The 21,187-nt window shown below is 54.5% G+C and overlaps 1 protein-coding gene across 2 annotated transcripts in view; it reads right to left on the reverse strand.

Moving 5' to 3' along the window:
- The window catches only part of RAB11FIP4 (RAB11 family interacting protein 4), a 117,949-nt gene that overhangs the window by 13,883 nt on the left and 82,879 nt on the right, over positions 1-21,187 (reverse strand). For both annotated transcript variants that reach the window (XM_030862101.2, XM_060290212.2), the window contains 4 exons: positions 3,197-3,426; positions 1,296-1,490; positions 639-773; positions 338-373 (listed from right to left, as the gene is read on the reverse strand). In XM_030862101.2, coding sequence (XP_030717961.1) covers positions 338-373; positions 639-773; positions 1,296-1,490; positions 3,197-3,426 — 596 coding nt within the window. The remainder of the gene's footprint in view (positions 1-337; positions 374-638; positions 774-1,295; positions 1,491-3,196; positions 3,427-21,187) is intronic.

Genomic DNA, 21,187 nt, shown 5'->3' on the forward strand with positions numbered 1-21,187 from the left:
AAGGCACCGGCAGCCGTGAGGGCAGCTGTGTCTCTCAGGGCACCCCCGGTGTGCCTGCCTGAGGCGGAGGCAATGGAGGGCTTGGAGAGGCCGCCCGCTGCCAGAAGGGGCAGAAGGGATGAGGGACGGGGTAGGCAAGGAGGCCGGGCCCGCTTTCTCGCAAGTGGAGCTTCCTCTGCCTGCACCGCCTGGGACGCCTCATCCCCCTCTGCACGTGCAGACGCATGCAGGGCACTGGCTGGGTCTGGGCCGCTGGCACGGAGTCGGCCACCCTGTCAGCAGGAGTACAGCGAAAGGGGACAGCGTTCAACCCGCACTACCCTGAGGGAGGCCTTACCGTCCAAAGGCTGTGCTAGAGATCTTCCGGTTGGGGCTAGAGACAGAGAGTGGGGTGGGGGGAGAGAGGGGGAGAGAGAGGAAAGGATGGTTGAACAGAGAGACCTTTAGCCCACTCCTTCCTCTGCCCCGGCTGCAAGAGATCAAAGTGTGGGCGAGGCTTCTTCCTGCCCTCACTAATCAGCTTGGCCCTGAGAAGCAGCCCCCGATCACCTGTCAGGACAGAGCGGGGCCACCTTCCCCGCTGCTTCTCCCTCTGGTCCCCACCCTACCCGCCCCTATGCTGGGCCCCGGGGCCTCACCTGTTGGCCTTCAGGTTTTTCAGTCGGGCTTCCAAATCATTGAGCAGGTTGATTTTCTTGCAGCACTGAGAGCAGTAAACATCCAGCAATTCGCTGTTGTACGCGTGCCGCATCTTCCTAGGCGTCTGCCCCGCGCTGGGTCATGAGAGGGAAAGAAATCACTTTCTGAACTGCTGTCCAGGCTGGTGCCCTGCCCTGTCCTGCTGAGCTTATTACTAGATTCTCCAAGACCTGTGAGCCTTGTGTGTGTGTGTTTGGGGGTCGGGGGGTGGGGAGTGAAGTACAGCAATAGATCTCCCTCCTCCAGCGCTCTCAGAGAGGAAGCCAATGACTTATACCCATTTCACAGAGAAGGCAACTGAGAGCTAAGGTCAGAGTAATGACTCAGCTGCGTGGAAAGGTATCAATATGCCACTTGGAGGCTTCGGCCTTCCAGGTTTGGCTGTGTTTCTTCCCCAAGACAGAAGGAAGGAGGAATTCCAGATCCCCAATCAGCGTGCAAAGGCAGAACCCCCCACGCCTCCCCCCCCCACCCCGGTACAGGAGCAGAGCCCAGTTAGCTCAGGACTCCGCCAGCTGAACCCCCGCTAGGATGAGGCTGGACTGGTTCTGCCACTTTTCCTGGACCCCGAATGCCACTCCAGACCAAGGCGCCACCTGGAGGACACCGACGAGCCCAGGTCCGAGTAGACGTTGGTCCTGGTCTCGTCGTCAGGGCAGGGGCTGCTGGGGGCACAGTCCACGTCATCCGCCTCCCCGTAATCTTCGAACTGCTCCTCGTTGCTGATGAGTGAGGCGGTGGAGTGTGTGGAGAGGTCCGACGTGGTCACGGACGGAGTGTGGCCCAGGGACCTGAGTGTAAGACAAGGGTCGGCTGTGAACGAGGCGCCACCAGAGCCTGCGGGGCCCAAACTGGCCACACCTTCCAGGAGGTCCATGGGCGCCCAGATACCAGGAGCCTGATGAAGGCTGTACTTCTTGGCCTGGTAAGCACACTCCAGGGACCTTATCCTAAGGGAAACACCTCACCACAGAAAAGGTTTCTGCACGAGAGATGTTCAAACCGACGCTGCCCTAGAGCAGCCAAACATTGCTTACAACTTAATGGTGTATGGACAGCTACACTGAACTAGCTGTTAAATTATACTATATGTCAGTAAATGAAATGGTCACATAAATTATGGACTCTCAAATCGCTGTGGATAGGTTTGTAAAAAATACTGGCAGTAATGTGGAAAAATTAAAAGCGAAAGTTTTTTTTGATTGAAAAACGTTCTAAAAATTAAAACTAAACTTAAAAAAATTATTTTGAAGTTTTAAAAATTAAACTAGAAGTTAGATATAAAATTTTAGACATAACAAGTCTAAGCATGTAAAGGGTCTACACAGAAGAAGGTAAAGCAGGAAATAAAAATATTTAAATGCTTCCCTGGTGGCGCAGTGGTTGAGAGTCCGCCTGCCGATGCAGGGGACGCGGGTTTGTGCCCCGGTCCGGGAAGATCCCACATGCCGCGGAGCGGCTGGGCCCGTGAGCCATGGCCGCTGAGCCTGCGCGTCCGGAGCCTGTGCTCCGCAACGGGAGAGGCCGCAGCGGTGAGAGGCCCGCGTACCGCAAAAAAAACGAAAATGAAAACAAAAAACAACAATGAGCCAGTAGGCAGGATGCTTCTCCTACTCCACAGAGCGGATTTCTAGTCCAAAGAAGCCTAAGGCCACAGAACACAGGTCAGAGACCCCAGGCCTCTCACGGGTGACCCAGTGTGGCCTGGGACAGAGTCAGTGGCTGGCTGAACCCTGTCTAAAACCTAAGAACAAAGAAGTACAACTAACTCATCACCTGCCAAAACATATCCTCCCTCGAGTCGCTGTGCAGCAGCTTCTGTGTATCCTTACTCGTAAACTGGGAGCTCTCCAACCTGCTGATAAGCCTGTGCACTCAAAGAATGGGAAACAGTGATTTTCAAACTGTGCCCCTGAGGAACCCTGGTTTCCATCTAAGAATCACAGCCTTAACGATAGGGGCTGAAGATCAAGGCTCCGGGCATCTCCACCTTATTTTATTTATTCACTTATTTATCTGTCCTTGGGCTCCTGAGCGCCTCGGGTTGAATTAGTCACATTCCTCGCTGCTTTCTCCTGTAAATTTCACTAAACCTCTCGGCACCGCCACTGGCGGCCTCCTGGTGACTGGCCCCGGACAACAACGGCAACCATCAGGTGGCAGGTGATCAGCCCTATGACCAGCTGTCCTTGCCTGGCTGGCCGCCAGTGCAGCGGAGGGACCGCCCCCGGGAAGCAACACGGATGAACAGCTCCAAAGGGCCCCTCCTCGACAGTGGGATTCCCAGAGACCCTTGGGTTTGCGAACCCCTGCACTGAGGAAATGTACTAGGCTGAAACATATGAACTTGCCTTTTTCTTGAAGGTCGAACATGATTAAAAATCGACAATTTCGTATGGTAAGATTGACACCGGAAGCCCTCTCCTCCCTCTCCAAATCTCCGGCCGTGACCATCACCTTCTCCCGACAAGTGGAGCTCCAGGCAGTTTTAACTCACTTGTCCTCTGGAAGGAACAGGCCCCCGAGCCCTGCCTCCTTCTCCTCGGCAGGAATCCCGACCGGCCCCTCCAGGCTCCGGCTGCTCTCCGCGGGGCCGTCCATGTCCGACTCCTGGGGTCCCTCGGGCGGGGCCAGCGTCATGGCCTCGTCCTCATCCACAGGAAAGAAGCCGGACTCCCTGGGGAGGAGCTCGCCATCAGCAAAGGTGGGGTCTGGCACCTCGCTGCCCTGGGGAAGACAGAGGGGGGTAGCGCGAGTGAGCCTGGCTCCCCGAGGCGCAGCACCGCTCCTCAGACCGCAAGGACGCCAGCAGGGCCGGGGACGGCGGGGACGGCGGGGACTGCGGTGCCGGGAAGCCCAGACACTGAAACCTCGGGTGTGAGACCCTGGCAGATGATTAACCTCGGGGACCCCTCGTGCAAGGCCAGTGAGGGGTGGGAAGCTCCGGGACAGCCTTCCATGGAGAAGGGCCACAGCCAGGCCAGCTGGGCTGCTTGGCAGGGTCCCCAACACAAAGTCTGCACAAGAAACCAAGTGACCCCGAGAAAGCTTCTTGGTGATTAGAAAGGCACAGCCCCAATGACAATGACTCTGGCCTAGCAGAGCTTGATGCGGCATGATAGGGGACTGCCCAGCATGGGGTCTGCCCCCCACGGTTCTGGGCATGTCAAATAGCATCTCTGAACCTCAGTTCTGGCCTCTGTAAGTTGAGAATGGCGATGGAATCTTACAGAGGGATCACTGTGTCACAGCAGGACCTCAGTGGATAAGTCTAGGCCACAGATCTGCCCCGGCCCTGTCACAGCCAAGCTGGGGAGCAAGAATTCTAGGTCTTTCAAGTCTGAGCTTTGGACTGGTCCTCGGTGCCCAGCACCCTGCCCGGCAATGTCAGCGCACCATAAAGATTTGCCCAAACCTTTTGCTAAAACCATCTTACAGGAGAAGAGCTCTGGCTTTATTCAGTTTACCGAGTCCGAGAGAGGCATATCTCTACACACCATATCTCGGGGCTGCTTTGCCCCTGAGGAGCTGGGAACCTTGGAGGTGACAGCCTCCACCTGCTCCCACCGGAGATGTCAACTCTTCCCCAGGTTCTTCAGCGTGCTCCTTAGCTAGGGCTGGCAGGGTCCCCGTTAAAGGTGCGTCCTCCAGCCCCGGGACCACAAGAAGAGTGACAGTAAGAAGGGCTGTGAAAAGCCTCGGGGCATCTCAGACAAGAACAGGATCAGGGACATCCAAGGAAGGTGGTCAGCGAACGGCTTGGCTGTGTCCGCCCAGACGTGTGCAGCTGTCCAGGGGGTCTGTCCCCACCAAGACACACGCCAGCGCTAAGAACAGACGGCGATTAATGAGCTTGGCTCCTGCCTGTGCCACGACTCGGGCTGAGCACCAGATGGACCAATAAAGCCGGCAGCAGGCAGCCAGGAGCCTCTGACTGTGGAGGCCGAGGGGCTGTGTAATTAAACTCCCCCCTAGTGCTCACGCGGCCCTCTGCACCTACATGGCACTAATCAATCCCGCACAGCCCCCAACCTTATCAAATCTTGTGTCCTAAGTGAGCTCTTGTCTGCAAGCCCGGAGCTGTCCCAGTAGAAAAGAAAGGGAAACCAACATTTACAGAACCACCGCCGAGTTCTGGAGACCGAGCTACGAGTTAATATATTACCCCATTTGTGCTTCATGACCCTTCAGGACAGGGATTCCCATCCCTATTTTACTAACGAGGAAGTCAAGGCTCAGAGAGTTACCTGCCAGAAGTCCACTGGCCGGTAGGCAGAGGGTCCCACCTGCCTCTGGCCACCGCTGGCTTGGTTCCATTTATCACTGACGCAACCCACGCTTCACGGATTTTCAAACCCCATGGTGACCATGAGGAGAGACACATCACAGGAACACAATACTAATTATGAAGCCCAGGCACTCCGCCTAATGCTGCGACTTCCACATGCCGCCCCCTTCCTGCCCCCAGCAGGGAATGTCCGGGCTAGTGGGTGGTCACCCGGAGAGAGGCCCTCCACGGAGAGCTGGGGCTCGTGGAGAAGCAAGGTGCGTGTTCTGTTCCTCCACCTGCAGCTTTTCACCCTCCCAGACACACGGCAGGGCAAAGGCAGCACTGGCTGGGAGTCCCTGCTCTGTGGCTCACAAGAGGGCTTGGTCACTTTGCAAGTGGGTGTTTCTTCTCCTCCTCACAGCCCTGAGAGGTGGGTCTCCTTCCCCCTCTGTGTAGGGAGGTGAAGTGACTTGCTTGGGGCCACGTGGGAGTCAGTGGCAGGGCTGGGACTGGCCTGTGAGTCACCATCGCCCATGCTTTCCCCCTGGAACCGCGTCAGCAGGGGTCCGCAAGAGGCTGCCGCCCACGCTGCCCCCAGAAGGCAGGCAGGGGGCCAAGTGGAGCCCAGCACCTGTGATTAAGCATCTGGCTTGGCTTCTGGCCAACTCACATCTGCCTCACTGGACACTGAGATACAGAGGCCACGTTTCTGCCAGGCACTCCGTCCCAACACCCAACCCATGGTACACCGGTGGGACCAACCCCCTCACCTGAGGTCCCACAGCGACATACCCATAACTCCTGACACCTGGCCCAAGGCCCTGCCCCGGGTGGAAAGAGTGGTCTCGAGTGGCCTGTCTCAGCCACAGCAGGGGCAGCAGGAGGGGTCAGACACCCCACAGGGGTCCCTCCCTCCCAACTAGACCAACACCTCCTGGGCATATTTTTACCCTCTGACTAAGCAGAGTCCACACCTGCCCGGCCCTTCACACTTGACAAAGCATCCTGTCTGTCTCCCACACACACCGTTCAGCTCTCAAAGCAGCCCTGGGAGAGCTCCGGGGAGTGTACAGGGCAGGATGAAGAATTCATCTTCTCCATCTGACACTCAGGGAAGATGAGACTCAGAGAGGGAGGGGACTGCCTGGAACTTCCTGGCTACAGAGGGACCTGAGACCTGGAGCCAGGCTCCCGACGCGCCAAGTCCCAGCCCCTCACCCACCCCGACACCCCCCCTCTGCTACACACGTATGCACACACGCTCTCGACACGCCAGCCTTTTCTCTTAAAAAACGGCTGCTCTCCCTACGTCCACATCTCTTCATTCAAGCCACAACTGGTTGCCCAAGGAAAGTGGAAATTTTAACTACAACTTCAAACCCATTTCTAGTGCAGACGGTCCTCCAACTTACAGTGGCTCGACCTACGATTTTTTATTTTTATTTTTTTGCAGTACGCGGGCCTCTCACTGTTGTGGCCTCTCCCGCTGCAGAGCACAGGCTCCGGACGCGCAGGCTCAGCGGCCATGGCTCACTGGCCCAGCCGCTCCGCGGCATGTGGGATCCTCCCAGACCGGGGCACGAACCCGCGTCCCCTGCATCGGCAGGCAGACTCTCAGCCACTGCGCCACCACGGAAGCCCTCGACCTACGATTTTTTGACTTTACAATGGCGTGAAAGTGATAGGCATTCAGTAGAAACTGTACGTCAAAGTTGGAATTTTGCTCTTTTCCCGGGCTAGCGATGTGTGGTCTGACGCTCTCCTGATGCTGGGCGGCCGCAGCTCCCCGTCGTCACCCGATCACGAGGGTGAACCACCGATGTGCTTACAACCATTGTTTTTCACTTTTGGTGCAGCGTTCAATCAATTACGTGAGCTGTTCAACACTTAATTTAAAAATAGGCTTTGTGCTGGGTAATTCTGTTTAAGGTATTCTAGGCGAAGTTATGATGTTTGGTAGGTTAGGCATATTAAATGCATTTTCCACTTATCGATACAACGGGGTTACATCCCACTAAGATCTGTAGTTCCCCCCCCCCCAGTTTAAATAATATAAAGACAGCTATAAGAAAAGTAACTAACCGTATACCTTGGTTAGTCTGGGATGGTACCCGTTTGGCTTTTCTCCTGGACAAAAGTGGCCCTGTCACCCGTGCTCCTTCCTGGGGGCCTGGGTCCCAGCCCAGCTTCCACTCTCCCTGGCCCGCCAGGGAAGGGCTGAGTGTAGCACGGGGTTGGGGTGGGGAGGCAGCGCTGCTGAGGTTGGGGGACAGCCTGCTCTGATCCCAGACAGCTCAGGAAGGGAGGCAAGCAGGGATGGCTGCTGGAAGGCAACCTCTCACCCCACCTGGAGCCATCAATCCCTGGCTGGGAGAACCGAAGTCACAACAGAAACCCTTCTGAGCCAGTTTCTTTTATATTTTTTAGATGAAGTTACAGAGGAAGAGGAAGAACTCATCCATAATAAAAGTACCGTCCTCACGGGGTTTCCAGAAGGCCTGAGAAGATGCTGCACCTGACAGCAGGGGCTTCCTGAGGCCCAGTTACCCTCCAGTCAGGGCCCTGGGCTGGTCGGGGCCCCCAGGGAGCCCCCGTGTCACATGTGCTGCTGTGAAGAGGAAGAACTCTGGGGAATGTGCAAGAGCTAAAGAGTAATCTGCCTGGCCTGGGCGTGGTGAGGCAGATTCTCCTGTTGCTCCAGGATTCCAGAGTTCCCAGACAAACCCCAGGCCGATTCCCGACAGCAGGAAACTGGGCTGCGGCAGCCCCGGGATGGAGCTGGAGGAAGGTGGGGGGAGAAGGAGGACATCGCTCCACGGGGCACCTCCTGCTCGTGGGCACTTCTAGGCCAAGAACCCCAAGAGCTGCCAGCCCGCCCCAGGCCACCTGTCCACATCCAGACCTCCCTCCGCGGCAGCGAGCTCCTCGGGCGTCAGAGGACGCCTGGTGGTCCCGGATCCTGGGCCTGCTCTGGAGGGGTGGCAGGATCAGGGGAGTGGGTAATGGGATTTCACAGAAAAGGGGGTGCCTGATTTCTTGGGGGGGCCTTTAGGGAAGGGACGGTGTCCTCAGCAGGTAGCTCCAGGCAACATCTGTGGGTGACCCATGTCCCCAGGGCTCTGTTCCTCAGGACCCAAAGCCAGTCCTGCACATGGAGCTCCCTGTGCCGCCAGGGCCACGTGGGCGTGGCTGGCATACGTCCAGCGCACTCCAGGTCACCTGGAGGGGCCGCAGGACACCCCTGTGAGTGGGGTTGGGTGGCGGTGCTGCTCTGCGGCCTGGCAGACTGGGTTTTTAGTCCTGGCTGGCCCGGCCACTCACAAGCAGTGGGACCTTGGGCATGTGACCTCTGAGCTCCTGACTCCTTACCTACAGAATGGGGACAGTCATCCCTACCTCAGAGGCTACTCTAAGGACCACACGTGACAATTTTCACAGGCACCAAAGAGCTGGCAGCTGTGGAAGCATTAAATCCTGATCCGGCCTCCTTAGGGGCTGCGTGTTGCAGAAGCTGAGCTGCTCCTGCAGCCCATGGGTCCCTGGCTAGTCAACCGGTGAGATCCTGGACAGACAGGAGGCCAGGAGGCAGGTCATCCTCCAGAGGGTTTCTGGAGAGTTCTGAGGCCCAAGGCTGGGCAAACATGCCCTAGCCAGCCGCTCCGGCAGGGCAGGTTCTCCAGCCCCCCACCCCCGTCTCTGGCTGGGGCTGGATGCCGCCGGCCGGGGCTGGAAGTGGGAGCCTGGAGGCACAAGCCTGCCCGTGGGGCCTCCTTCTCCTGTCTCAGGAGCAGCCCTCACCCGCCAGCAGGCCCCAAAGTCACATCTTCCTCTGTAGCAAGTCGGCACGAGCTGAATTCAATGGCTGGTGTGAAGGCCAAGCATCAGTACCCGTGGGGCCCTTCCAGGCCTCGGAGGGGCCAACAACGCCCCACTGGCCACACCCTCGGAGGGGGTGCGGCACGGCCCAGACTCGACCGCCTCCTTTGGTCCTCCCCCTACCCCACTTGGCCCATTTTCCTGGCAGCTGACTCCAGGTGACCCCATTTCCACATTCCCGGGGAGAGGGAAGCCCCTAAAGGGGTAAACATGAGGACGTCCACATCTGAACCCCACGGTCAGCATCACAGGGAGCACAGGGCCGGTGATCAGCAACGGGGCCCGAACTGCACCGCGGATGGTTAGCTGGCGAGAGCCCAGCGCGGGAAGCCTGAGGCCTGGGCGCGGGTCCCCGCTTGGTCGCTGGCTGGCTGTGCCCCAGCTGTTGGATTTCTGGGCCTCATCTAAAAACAGGGATGGCGATACCTACCTGGCAAGACTGCCCTGGAGAATAATAATGCCTCACACCTCACGGATGCCTGGAAACACGGCGAATAGCGGGGGGCGGGGTGGCGTGAGAAGCAAAACTCTGCAGGCGGACTGACCGGCTCAGATCCTGGTCAGTCCACCTGCGCTGCGCTACCAGCTCTGCGCGCTTAGGTTTACCGAACTTCAGTGCCTCAGTTTCCCCATCTAGGGAATGGGGTTAACTATTAGCATTAAACGAGTTGGTACATATTCTAAGCAGAAAGTGCTCATACCTGAGCTATTATTATCTTCGTTGTATTGAGAAAAGACAGCCAGGGGTGCATGCTGGCCTACTGGTCTCTCTCCAGCCCCCGGGATCCTATCCCTCCGACCCCGGTGGCACACGGTGTGAAGGTAGGCTGGGTGCAGCTTCTGGAAGCCAGACGCCCCATGGTGCAAAGCCGGCCCTCCAAACAGGCCAGGTGCCTCTTTTCTCCCCACCAGGGTTGTCTTCTGCCCACTGTCTTGGAAGGTCTCTCTGAGCATTAATTATAGCCTTTATTAAGTGTTAGGATGAGATGCTGCCTGGGTGAGGGAGTCCGCGAGGCTCCCAGGCTCTGGCTATCCACCCCCAGCCCTGGCAATGGCTCTGCTCCCCAGGCAGTAATGTGGAGCCAAAGAACAGCTCCATGGGGACAGGGCTGGGTAAAAATAGCTCGGGCGGGCACATCCCAGCTTCCCATGCTGCCAGGCACCAGTGGGCACACGTGGAACCCCCTGCAGGGAAGGTATGGGGGGAGGGATGGACACAAACTAAGCCCAGGGCCGGGGAGAGGCCAGCCTGCCACCTGGCGAGGCTGAGCAGGCTTGAGGGGCCTGGGGGTGTGGGGAGTCAAAGCCCTCACCCACCCTCCCAGCCAGCCAACAGCCCAGGAACAGTGATAGGCCCGGTCAGGGTCTCGCTGCGTCCTTCCCCAGGTAGCAGACAATTCAAGTGAAGGAGCTAACTTGTTGGTGCCAACGCCCCAGGTGTGCAGGGAGGGGATGGGGTTACCTGGGCCAGGATGCACTACACACCACTGTGGCTCAGCAGCTCCCATCAAGCAAAGACGGTGGCAGCAGAGATTAGCAGCCATGCAGGCTGTCCCCAACGCCCGTCCTGAAGCCAGGCCTCGCCCTGCAGGCGGCTGGCGCTCATCAATGGCTCATAGGAGACTTTTCAGCAGAGGGTCGCCCGGGTGCCAGTCAAGGGGTGAGGGTGGGAATAAGAGGGATTTCGGGGTCCACACAGAGGGGCTGGTGCCTCAGCCTTGCCTTCGGAACAAAAGCAACCTTGACTCAGATACGAGGCCTCAGCTTGCCCACCACAGGGCCGAGGGCAAACCTGGGAGCACCAGGTCACCAAACTATTAGAGGTTATCCCCCGTCTCAGCCAGCCCTGGGGACTGACCTCACACTGCGAGATCGAAGCTCTGCAGCCCAAGCTTCCCACTCTGATGGGGAGGCCAAGGTCAGGCAAACAGACAGACTGCCACCCCCAAGGCTAGAGCAGAATCCCCTCTAGTGAAGCTCCCTCCCAGGGGTGGGGCGCCCAGAGCAGCTTTCAGGCTGTCTCCTCCCGGCCCGGGGCTCCAGGATCCACCTCCCGAACCCTCACTTCAGGGAGGGCACCACCGGCAGCTGAAGACCACCCTTGACTGGGCTCCCGCCGGGAGTGGATCTCAGCGTAGACGCCCTAGCGGCCACACTCCTTTCATCATAGAGCAGACCCGCAGACCCCGGGCGGGGGACGATGGTGACGACAGGAGCTCCTCAGGAGCTCACTATTGGCCTCAAGTGGGCAACACCAAGAGGGTCTGACGCTCCCATCACCCCCTGGAGGGAGGCACTAAACCAGCCTGTTTTGCAGGTGGGGGGACTGAGGCTCTTGGGCAGACTTGGTTCAGTCCAGGATCTGGCCTCCACCAGCTGTGGAGCCTCAAGCTGGTAATGAACGGAAGAGAAAGTCATGCTCGTGTTTCTCAAGAACCCCATTTACACACAGCCAAGGTGGTCAGATGAGTCAGTCTGCTGTTGCACACACCACCACCACCACGGAAGGGGTGTGGAAGGGGTGTGGAAGCCTGCACTGCCTTTTTTCAGTGTTTTAACTGCAACTCCTCAACTGTCTCTCTGCCTGATCTCCACACCCTCCCCGCAGCACACACACTGCTGCTAAGGTAGTGCCCCAGGAGTGCAAGGGAAAGGAGGGCATGACGTAGCTCCCAGAAGAACTGTAGAAATGAGGGATGCTGGATTGGCCGCCTGGCAGCCAAACTAAGGCCAGAGGTGGGCGAATCCCCTGCGGGGCAGCAGAACAGAGGGGCTGGAAGTCTTAAGGGTTGGGGTGAGATTCTGAGGCAGATCCTGGCAGCGACCACCCAGGCACTGGCCAGGGGTCTTTTGTCCGGTTGACCTGAATGTCCAGTCTGCCCTAAAGGCTGTGGGGTCTCGCTGAACTGGCACCAGAGCTGGAGACCACTCCATGCCCATTCAGACCTTCTAACCAGCTCCCCGGGGTCCAAGTTCACCCACCACCCTTCGGATCAGGACGAGCTTCCGATGAGCCTGGTGACAATGAGAGGAGGGCTGCCCGAGCTTGCTGCCGGAGTGCAGTGTTCACTGAGGATGAATCAGCTGGAGTTTTGGCTCTGTGTGTTCAAGGAGGGACAATCTGCGGGCATAAGTGGCACTCGAGTCCCAGGGGTGTGGGAAGGGCCAACAAGATCTGCTTTCCAAGCCCATTAGGCAACGGGTCAGACCCTGGACCCCGCTGGAAATGCCGCTCACACCAGGGCCATAGCCCCACCCAGGAGACACTCTGAGCCCTCTGTCCCCACTTCTGTTCCAATAACACATTTGAGCACGTCAAAAGGTATCAGTTAAAAAATAAAAATAAAAATGTGTTGCTAAAAATCTAATGGAGAAGAAAATGGAAGAGGAGAATACTTAAGTCATCCAAAAGGATTCAGGAAAAGGGAGGAAAAGAGAATCAAAGATCAGATTGGAACAAACAAAAAGACACATAATAAAGAGCTCAACCATATCAGTAATTCATTAAATGAAAATTGAATAAACCATCCTATTAAAAGAGAAATATTGTCAGACTAGATTAAAAAAAAACACGCCGGGCTTCCCTGGTGGCGCAATGGTTGAGAGTCCGCCTGCCGATGCAGGGGACACGGGTTCGTGCCCCGGTCCGGGAGGATCCCACATGCTGCGGAGCGGCTGGGCCCGTGAGCCATGGCCGCTGAGCCTGCGCGTCCGGAGCCTGTGCTCCGCGGCGGGAGAGGCCACGACAGTGAGAGGCCCGCGTACCGCAAAAAAAAAAAAAACAAAAACTACATGCCATTTACAAGAGACACAATTTAACCATAAGGACACATGTAGGCGGGAAATAAAAAAAGATACACCACGCAAACACCAACTAAAAGTTGGAGGGGCTATATTAATATCAGACAAGAGATAGAGAGACATTAAAAAAACGATAAAAATCAATTTAACAAGATGTAACACTCCTAAGCATTTATGCATCTAATAACGTGGTTTCAAAATATACAGAGCAAAACTTAACTCATCTCTCTCAGTAAATGATAAAGCACACAAACAAGATAATGAGAAGGGAGACAGAAGATGTGAACACAAGCTAGACAGGACACAAATATAACATTACACCCAACAGCTGTAGAATAAAACCATCAGATCAAAGGTTGATGAGCATTTGGATACTTGCACAATACCAAAGAATCACCCTACAGATTACTGCAACCCCGACCCCACCCCCAGTACCACTACCGTGGAATAAACAGGCTACTGTCATTTTAGTGCAGTGATCAAACCTGGCACCGCTAATTAGGACCAATCACACACCGGCCTCCTGATGTGTTCCATTATGAAGGACACAGCATCACCTATCACATAGTCTTTACAAAACATTTAATCCTAATGAAGCCTTAAAACCTAACCTCTACTAAATGGGAAAGCAGGGGACACAGAAACAAGTTACACATCACCACGGGGAAACAATCGGACATAAAGAATGTAGCACCTTCTAAGACAACCGGCCTGGTCTTTTCCAAAAGAGAAAGTCATAAAGAAGAGGGAGGGTCCCTGACTTCAGACTATACTACAAAGCTACAGTAGTCAAGACAGTACGGTACTGGCACAAAAACAGAAATATAGATCAATGGAACAGGATAGAAAGCCCAGAGATAAACCCATGTACATATGGTCACCTTATCTTTGATAAAGGAGGCAAGAATATACAGTGGAGAAAAGACAGCCTCTTCAATAAGTGGTTCTGGGAAAACTGGACAGCTACATGTAAAAGAATAAAATTAGAACACTCCCTAACACTGTACACAAAAATAAACTCAAAATGGATTAAAGACCTAAATGTAAGGCCAGGCACTATCAACCTCTTAGAGAAAAACATAAGCAGAACACTCTATGACATAAATCACAGCAAGATCCTTTTTGACCCAGCTCCTAGAGAAATGGAAATAAAAACAAAAATAAACAAATGGGACCTAATGAAACTTAAAAGCTTTTGCACAGCAAAGGAAACCACAAACAAGATGAAAAGACAACCCTCAGAATGGGAGAAAATATTTGCAAATGAAGCAACTGACAAAGGATTAATCTCCAAAATTTACAAGCAGCTCATGCAGCTCAATATCAAAAAAACAAACAACCCAATCCAAAAATGGGCAGAAGACCTAAACAGACATTTCTCCAAAGAAGATACACAGATTGCCAACAAACACATGAAAAGATGCTCAATATCACTAATCATTAGCGAAATGCAAATCAAAACTACAATGAGGTATCACCTCACACCAGTCAGAATGGCCATCATCAAAAAATCTAGAAACAATAAATGCTGGAGAGGGTGTGGAGAAAAGGGAACCCTCTTGCACTGTTGGTGGGAATGTAAATTGATACAGCCACTATGGAGAACAGTATGGAGGTTCCTTAAAAAACTAAAAATAGAACTACCATACGACCCAGCAATCCCCACTACTGGGCATATAACCTGAGAAAACCATAATTCAAAAAGAGTCATGTACCACAATGTTCATTGCAGCTCTATTTACAATAGCCAGGACACGGAAGCAACCTAAGTGCCCATCAACAGATGAATGGATAAAGATGTGGCACATATATACAATGGAATATTACTCAGCCATAAAAAGAAACGAAATTGAGTTATTTGTAGTGAGGTGGCTGGACCTAGAGTTTGTTGTACAGAGTGAAGTAAGTCAGAAAGAGAAAAACAAATACCGTATGCTAACACATGTATATGGAATCCAAAAAAAAAAAAAACGTCATGAAGAACCTAGGGGCAAGACAGGAATAAAGACACAGACCTACTAGAGAATGGACTTGAGGATATGGGGAGGGGGAAGGGTAAGCTGTGACAAAGGGGGAGAGTGGCATGGACATATATACACTACCAAACGTAAAACAGATAGCTAGTGGGAAGCAGCCGCATAGCACAGGGAGATCAGCTCGGTGCTTTGTGATCACCTAGAGGGGTGGGATAGGGAGGGTGGGAGACGCAAGAGATATGGGGACATATGTATATGTATAACTGATTCACTTTGTTATAAAGCAGAAACTAACACACCATTGTAAAGCAATAAAGCAATAAATAAATAACATTCAATAAAGATGTTAAAAAAAAAGAAAAGGGAGGGGGATTCTTCTAGACGAGTGGTTCTCAAACTTTAGAGTCATTTGGAGAGTGCAGTGGATTGTTAAAACTCAGACTGAATCAGTTTCTGATTTAGTAGGTTTGGGGTGATGTCTGAAAATGTGCATTTCAATAGGTTGAAATAGGTTTTTTTTTTTTTTCAAGTGCATTTCTAACAAGTTGTCAGGTTATGCTGATGCTACTGGTCCCAGGGCCACACTGGGAGAACTGCTGTTTTCAATTACCCAAGAGATATAAAAACCGAACGTTATCTTTGATTAGATCCTGGTTCAAGCAAGCAAGCCAGCAAACCACCACCCAGCTGTGAAAGATCTTCTGGGGACAAGCAGGGAAACTGGAATATGGAGCAGATACTGGGTGATATCAGGGAATGATGCTCGAGTTTGCTAGGTGTGTTAACCGTATCTAGTTATGAAGGAGAAATGCCCTTAGTTTTAATAACATCTTCCCGAATTTTATTTCAAACGGCTCAGAAAACAATCTCCCACACAGACATAAAGCAAATACGGTAGCAGCACCGGGGAGCACCCGGGCATGAGAATCCTTAACGGTGCAGTCTTCCTCCACAACCAGCTCCCTGATGGTCTGTCCTGGCTGCAGGGGCTGATCTGGGCTCCCCGTGAAACACTGTGGGGCTCCCTTGTGTGGTGATGGAGGCATGGCTATTGCAGGGGCTGTATGGTGGGCTCTGGAGCCACGAGGGCTGGGGAGCAGGTGCTGTGAGCCACTGCAGGGCACTGCTTACGGCAAAACCTATGGGAGTCATGCAGGTTGGTGGCCGAGAATGGCGGCCAATCCCACCCGCAGTGGCCTCCCATAATCAGTTCTTACAGGTCTCATTGTTTTCAACACGTCAGAAGTAAACCTTACATACATAGAGCGTGAAAGACAGTTGCCCCAAATTTGCTGAACTGGTTAAGGAAAAGTGTAAAATCTCTCATAAACTTAGCTCCATTTAAAAGGAATATGGCGGGACATCCCTGGTGGTCCAGTGGTTAAGACTCCGCGCTTCCACTGGCGGTGGGGGTGGGGGGTGGGGAGGGTGGTGCGGGTTCGATCCCTAGTCAGGGAACTAGGATCCTGCATGCTGTGTGGCGCAGCAAAATTAATTAATCAATTAATAAAATAAAATAAATAAAATGCATGAAGGATCTGAATAGACTTTTAAAAAGGTTTTAAAAATAAAAGAACTATGAAAAGGGGCAGCCACCCTTTAAAAATGCTATCCTAGGGCTTCCCTGGTGGCGCAGTGGCTGAGAGTCCGCCTGCCGATGCAGGGGACACGGGTTCGTGCCCCGGTCCGGGAGGATCCCACGTGCCGCGGAGCGGCTGGGCCCGTGAGCCATGGCCGCTGAGCCTGCGCGTCCGGAGCCTGTGCTCCGCAACGGGAGAGGCCACAACAGTGAGAGGCCCGCGTACCGCAAAAAGATAAAATAAAATAAAAAATTCTATCCTAAAGGTAGAGTCAGCGGAAAGAGGGAGCTCAGAGGACCAGCACAACATCCTTGGGTAAAACCAGCGCTTGAGGATAAGAGCTGAAGGGTGAGCAGTCTAGGTTACAAAGGACTAGATCAAGAGGCAGGGGCGGTCAAGCTGTAAGAATGTGAAGGGCCCCTCATCAGTGGCGGGCCTTTGCCTGAAGGTAGAGCTACCTCCCCTCTTGGGCTCTCCCTGGGTGCCAGGCTCCGCTCCCCCTCCCCCTCCCCCCTCAGAGGATGATTCCGGAGAACCTTTCTGTTATGGGCAGAATTGTGTCCCCCTCGCCCCCCAACCAGCAGTCTCTTAGAATGTAACTGTGTTTGGAGACAGGGTCTTCAAAGAGGTAATTAAATTAAAATGAGGTTATAAGGGTGGCCCTAATCCAGTGTGACCAGCGTCCTTATTGGGAAATTAGGACGTGGACAGACACAGGCACGCACACACAGACACACACACACACACACAGACCTAGCTGAGGGGTCTCCACACAGCCTTCCTAGAGAAGGAGGAAAGAGTATTAGTTTGCTAGGGCTACCCTAACAGTACTCCCTGGTCAAGGTCAATTCAATTCAACCTCCATAGAGAACTAACTATTGAATCTCCAGAACCTTGTCAAGAAACTTGGGATTTTTTTTTTTTTTTTTGGTCAAAGGAATTGTTGGCTTCCCTTCCATGATCATTTTGAGATACCGCTGCTTCTAGAGAGACTGTATCTGCTGACACTGAAGCCTGGTGGATCTACGATTTTCAGGACAATGTTTCATAAGCACTTTATACACGGATCTAAGTAAATTATTTCCACTTCTTGTGTTCTCTCAATAGCATAGGTATTATAGCTTCGTTGTAGAGATGCGTGTGTGCAGTTCAATCACGGGCACTTAAAACTGCAAAGCCAATTTTTGTTTGCCCAGAGCTGTACACAGTGTAGTCATAGTACAAATATAAAAGTTATTTTGCCTAAATAGTGGCTGGTTGACAAGAGATCAGCAGTTAGCCCCGGAACCACAGAGCCTCTAACCCTGGGCCAGGCCGCCTCTGTGGCCAGCAGTGCCTAGTAATTTGGCAAGATAGTGCCAGTTTCTCCATGCCAGGCAGTATTTCTGGCTACTTGAAATCTAGGGCAGACTTCTTCCCTCTGTTGTGGTCAGTTTAGGAAGGAGGGCGATCTACCACTCCTGGGACACGTGGGCACCCTCCTCGGCTGTGATGCCAGCCAGAACCAGAGTCCCCTCCCCCGCCCCAAGGCTGGCTGTCTAGGGTCAGTGATGGTGACCAAGAGGCCAGGCACATACTGCAGCTGAATTTGGCTAAGTGACCCACCTCCAAGGAAAACCACGGGGGAGGTGGTCCCAGGGTCCACTTTTGCTCCCACGGGCATCAAGCCCTTGATGGGGTCTAACCGTCCCCACAAAGCCCAGGGCCCCAGATCTGAGTGCCCTGGTGAAGCTACCCCTGAACACGAAGGATTCCAACAGGCCAGCTAGTCTCCCCCACTGCCCCTGAAGTAGAGCCAAAGGTCTTGATTTTCAAAAGAGAACATGGAGGCAAACTGTTGGGGATTATGAAAACAGAACTTCAACTGCTTCCACATCTGGAAACCAAACCCAGCGGCCAGCCCCAGGAATTCCAGGCACGTCAGCCCAGAGAGGCTGCAGGTCAGGGGAGGTGTTTCCTGTTGGCCGAGTACCCCCAGCCACCTCCCCGAATCCACACGCAAGATCTGTCTGCAAGAGGCCAGGTGGAGCCGCACCTGAGAGGAAGCCAGGAAAGGAAGGCAACACACGGGAGCGCTGACCACGCGGTCAGCGTCTGCTCCGTGCTTCACTGGGGAGGGTCTCGTTTTCCTCCCCCCAAAATCCTGCAAGTAAATACTGTCTCCTCCCTACAGATGAGGACCCTGTGTCCAGAGAATTTAATCCACTCTGCCCTGAAGTGATGCTGCCTGTGATTTAACTTCCATTGCCGCCTCTAAATTCTCAAAAAAGGATTCCCCGAGTACCCTCCGGGAAGCCCCAGTTCCCACCAGCCATCATATCTACGGCTCTTCCTGAGGAAACCACGGCCCAGGTGGAGAGCAACTCAAACATCAAAAGCGAATCCACAGGCCGCACATTGAAAGGGGGGCCCATCAAGGGCTCTCCTGGCTCTCTGAACAGGCAACTATTTTGGGCTACAAATTATAGCTTTGAAAGATGCGGCCGTCTGAAGTGAGGGCTTGATTACTCACACAGCCAAGAGTCTGTGGGGCTTGTCTTGGGGGCTCCCCGTGTTACCATCCTGATAAGAGGAGTTTAAAGTGAAGTCTGGGGAAGGGATATCAGGGGCCAGTCCTCTGCCCCCGAGAGCCCAACAGGTGGGCCCAGCCGCACTCCTTCAGCAGGGCACCCTCAAACGATGTGATATAACCTCCCAGGGGGCACACCTGGGCCGAGCTGACAGTCCAGAGCTAGGCTGGGTGCCCACCCCAGCCCCCCTCTGCCACAGGAAGCCTCGGGCCTTGAAAGGCCAAGAGGTGCCAGGGTTTACCCACAGCTGACGGCCAAGGCTCCTTCTGACCCGTCTTCCTGGAGTGGACAGGGTGGGATCAGGCAGGCCAATGACACGGTGGCGACTCTCCTCCTCCACACACCACAGAGCCCCCCTGCCAGGCTCTCTGCTTTTATAACCTTCCGGCACCTTCCATCAGCCCAGAGTCCCCGGCAGTGCTCCCGGCAGGCTCAGTCGAGGTGTCCCTTTTTGTCCTGCAGCCTTTGCCAGGTCCAGCTATCCAAGCTGCCGGTTCCAGGGGTGCAGCCCTGCACTGGGGCCACCAGCGCACAACTGGCCAGGGCTCAGGTGCCTTCCCAGGCGCCCCCCGCAGTGGGGACGGGGAGAGCACTAGGTCCCGCCAGCAGCCATAGCTTGGGGCTCAGAGGCGGGAGGCCCCCAGGGAGTCCTAGAGTACTGAAGTCCCTCAAGACCCCCACTGGCCACGGAACCAGGTCCTGACTCGCAGGCAGCACACACAGGCCCCGCGGCAGTCTCGGCCTCAGGACACGACCCCAAGCTCCTGTCCGGCTTCTCCCCCCAGCCCCCAAGCCCTGGCACGTGATATCCCTTATGCGCGAAACACAATTCCACCCTGAGTCACACATGCCTGTCCCTAAACAAGCCCCAGTTAGAAAGTCACTGTATCTGGGAGGCCAACGCCCTCCACCCACCCTCCACCTATGCCCCTCACCCCCAGGCCCAGAACTGAGCTTCTAGAGCCCTCCAGCCATCTCTGGGCCCCCTCCCTCCGGTGAGCCCTGTCTCTGCCCGTGACTCTCCCTGGGGCGCGGGGTAAGGAGGCACACGCCAGGCTGGGTCCTCATCCTCACCTCTCCTGCCCCTCATGTACCATTTTAAGGAGAGAAGGGGGAAGCTTTTCCATCCCAGCCTTGGCACAGCTAACCCACTGGCTCCCCCTGTCCCCAGCCAGGAGCTGTGTGGTAGCCTTGCCTCCTGGGGGTCCCACAGGGGCCACCGCACCAGGTATTATAGGCTCTTTGAAAGCAAAGTTCTGCGCCACCTGCAGCTCTGTTTCTCTTAGGGCTGGTTTAATTCATTACACCCCTTGGTACACCCAAAGGACAGAGGTCCACCTTTATGCCAGAGACCCAACACCACCTCATCAAAGGGGGGCTGCGAGGGCTTCCCTGGTGGCTCAGTGGTTAAGAATCCGCCTGCCAATGCAGGGGACACAGGTTCAAGCCCTGATCCAGGAAGATCCCACATGCCGCGGAGCAACTAAGCCCGTGCGCCGCAACTACTGAGCCTGTGCTCTAGAGCCCACGAGCCACAACTACTGAGCCCGCGTGCCGCAACTACTGAAGCCTGCGCGCCTAGAGCCCGCGCTCCGCAACAAGAGAAGCCACCGCAATGAGAAGCCCACGCACCAGAACAAAGAGCAACCCCTGCTCAACACAACTAGAGAAAGCCCACGCGCAGCAACAAAGCCCCAGCGGAGCCAAAAATAAATAAATAAATAAAATAAATTTATTAAAAAAAAAAAAAATTGGGCTGCCAACCCCTGACACTATATACAAAACTAAGGAAGTGGGGCTACTGGCTTTCATCAGCATCTTGAGAGGCAGAGAGGAGACCTCTGACACAAATAAGCTTTAAGACCACTGCCCACTCTGAAGGGTCTCCCTCCAGCCACCATCTCTCACTGAGCCCTCAGCCCGCGGCTCCCCCAGCCCTGCTCCTCCCTTAGGGAGCAGCACCCCTTGTCAATCTCACCCCCCACAGGTGCCAAGGCACTGACTGCTCACCCCATTCCCTCCCCCTGCAGCCCAGCCAGGCCACCCACCACATCCCGCTTATACAGGCAGGTCCCCATGCCTTCACCCGTGCTATTCCCTGCCCTGAACTCCTCCATCTGTCTCAGGGCATTTGCTTGGAGCGACACTGTCAGCTGGCACTCCCTGAGCCCTTGGCACCCAGCTAAAGAAACACAGGGTGGTCTTAAACATTTGAGGAAGACCAGGAGAGAATGCATCTATTAGGCACCTAGCACGTGCTGGGTGCTCCTGTGCGTCAGCCATCGTTCAGATGCGAAAACTGGGGCTCAGAGAGGTTAACCAATTGGAAAAGGTCACAGAGCTAGCTGGACTAGGGTTTGAACAAGGTCTGATTTCAACACAGCAAGGAAGGTGCAGGAATGCTAAACACACTTG

This window comes from Globicephala melas, chromosome 20 (genome assembly GCF_963455315.2).
Source record: "Globicephala melas chromosome 20, mGloMel1.2, whole genome shotgun sequence".
Lineage (NCBI taxonomy): Eukaryota > Metazoa > Chordata > Mammalia > Artiodactyla > Delphinidae > Globicephala > Globicephala melas.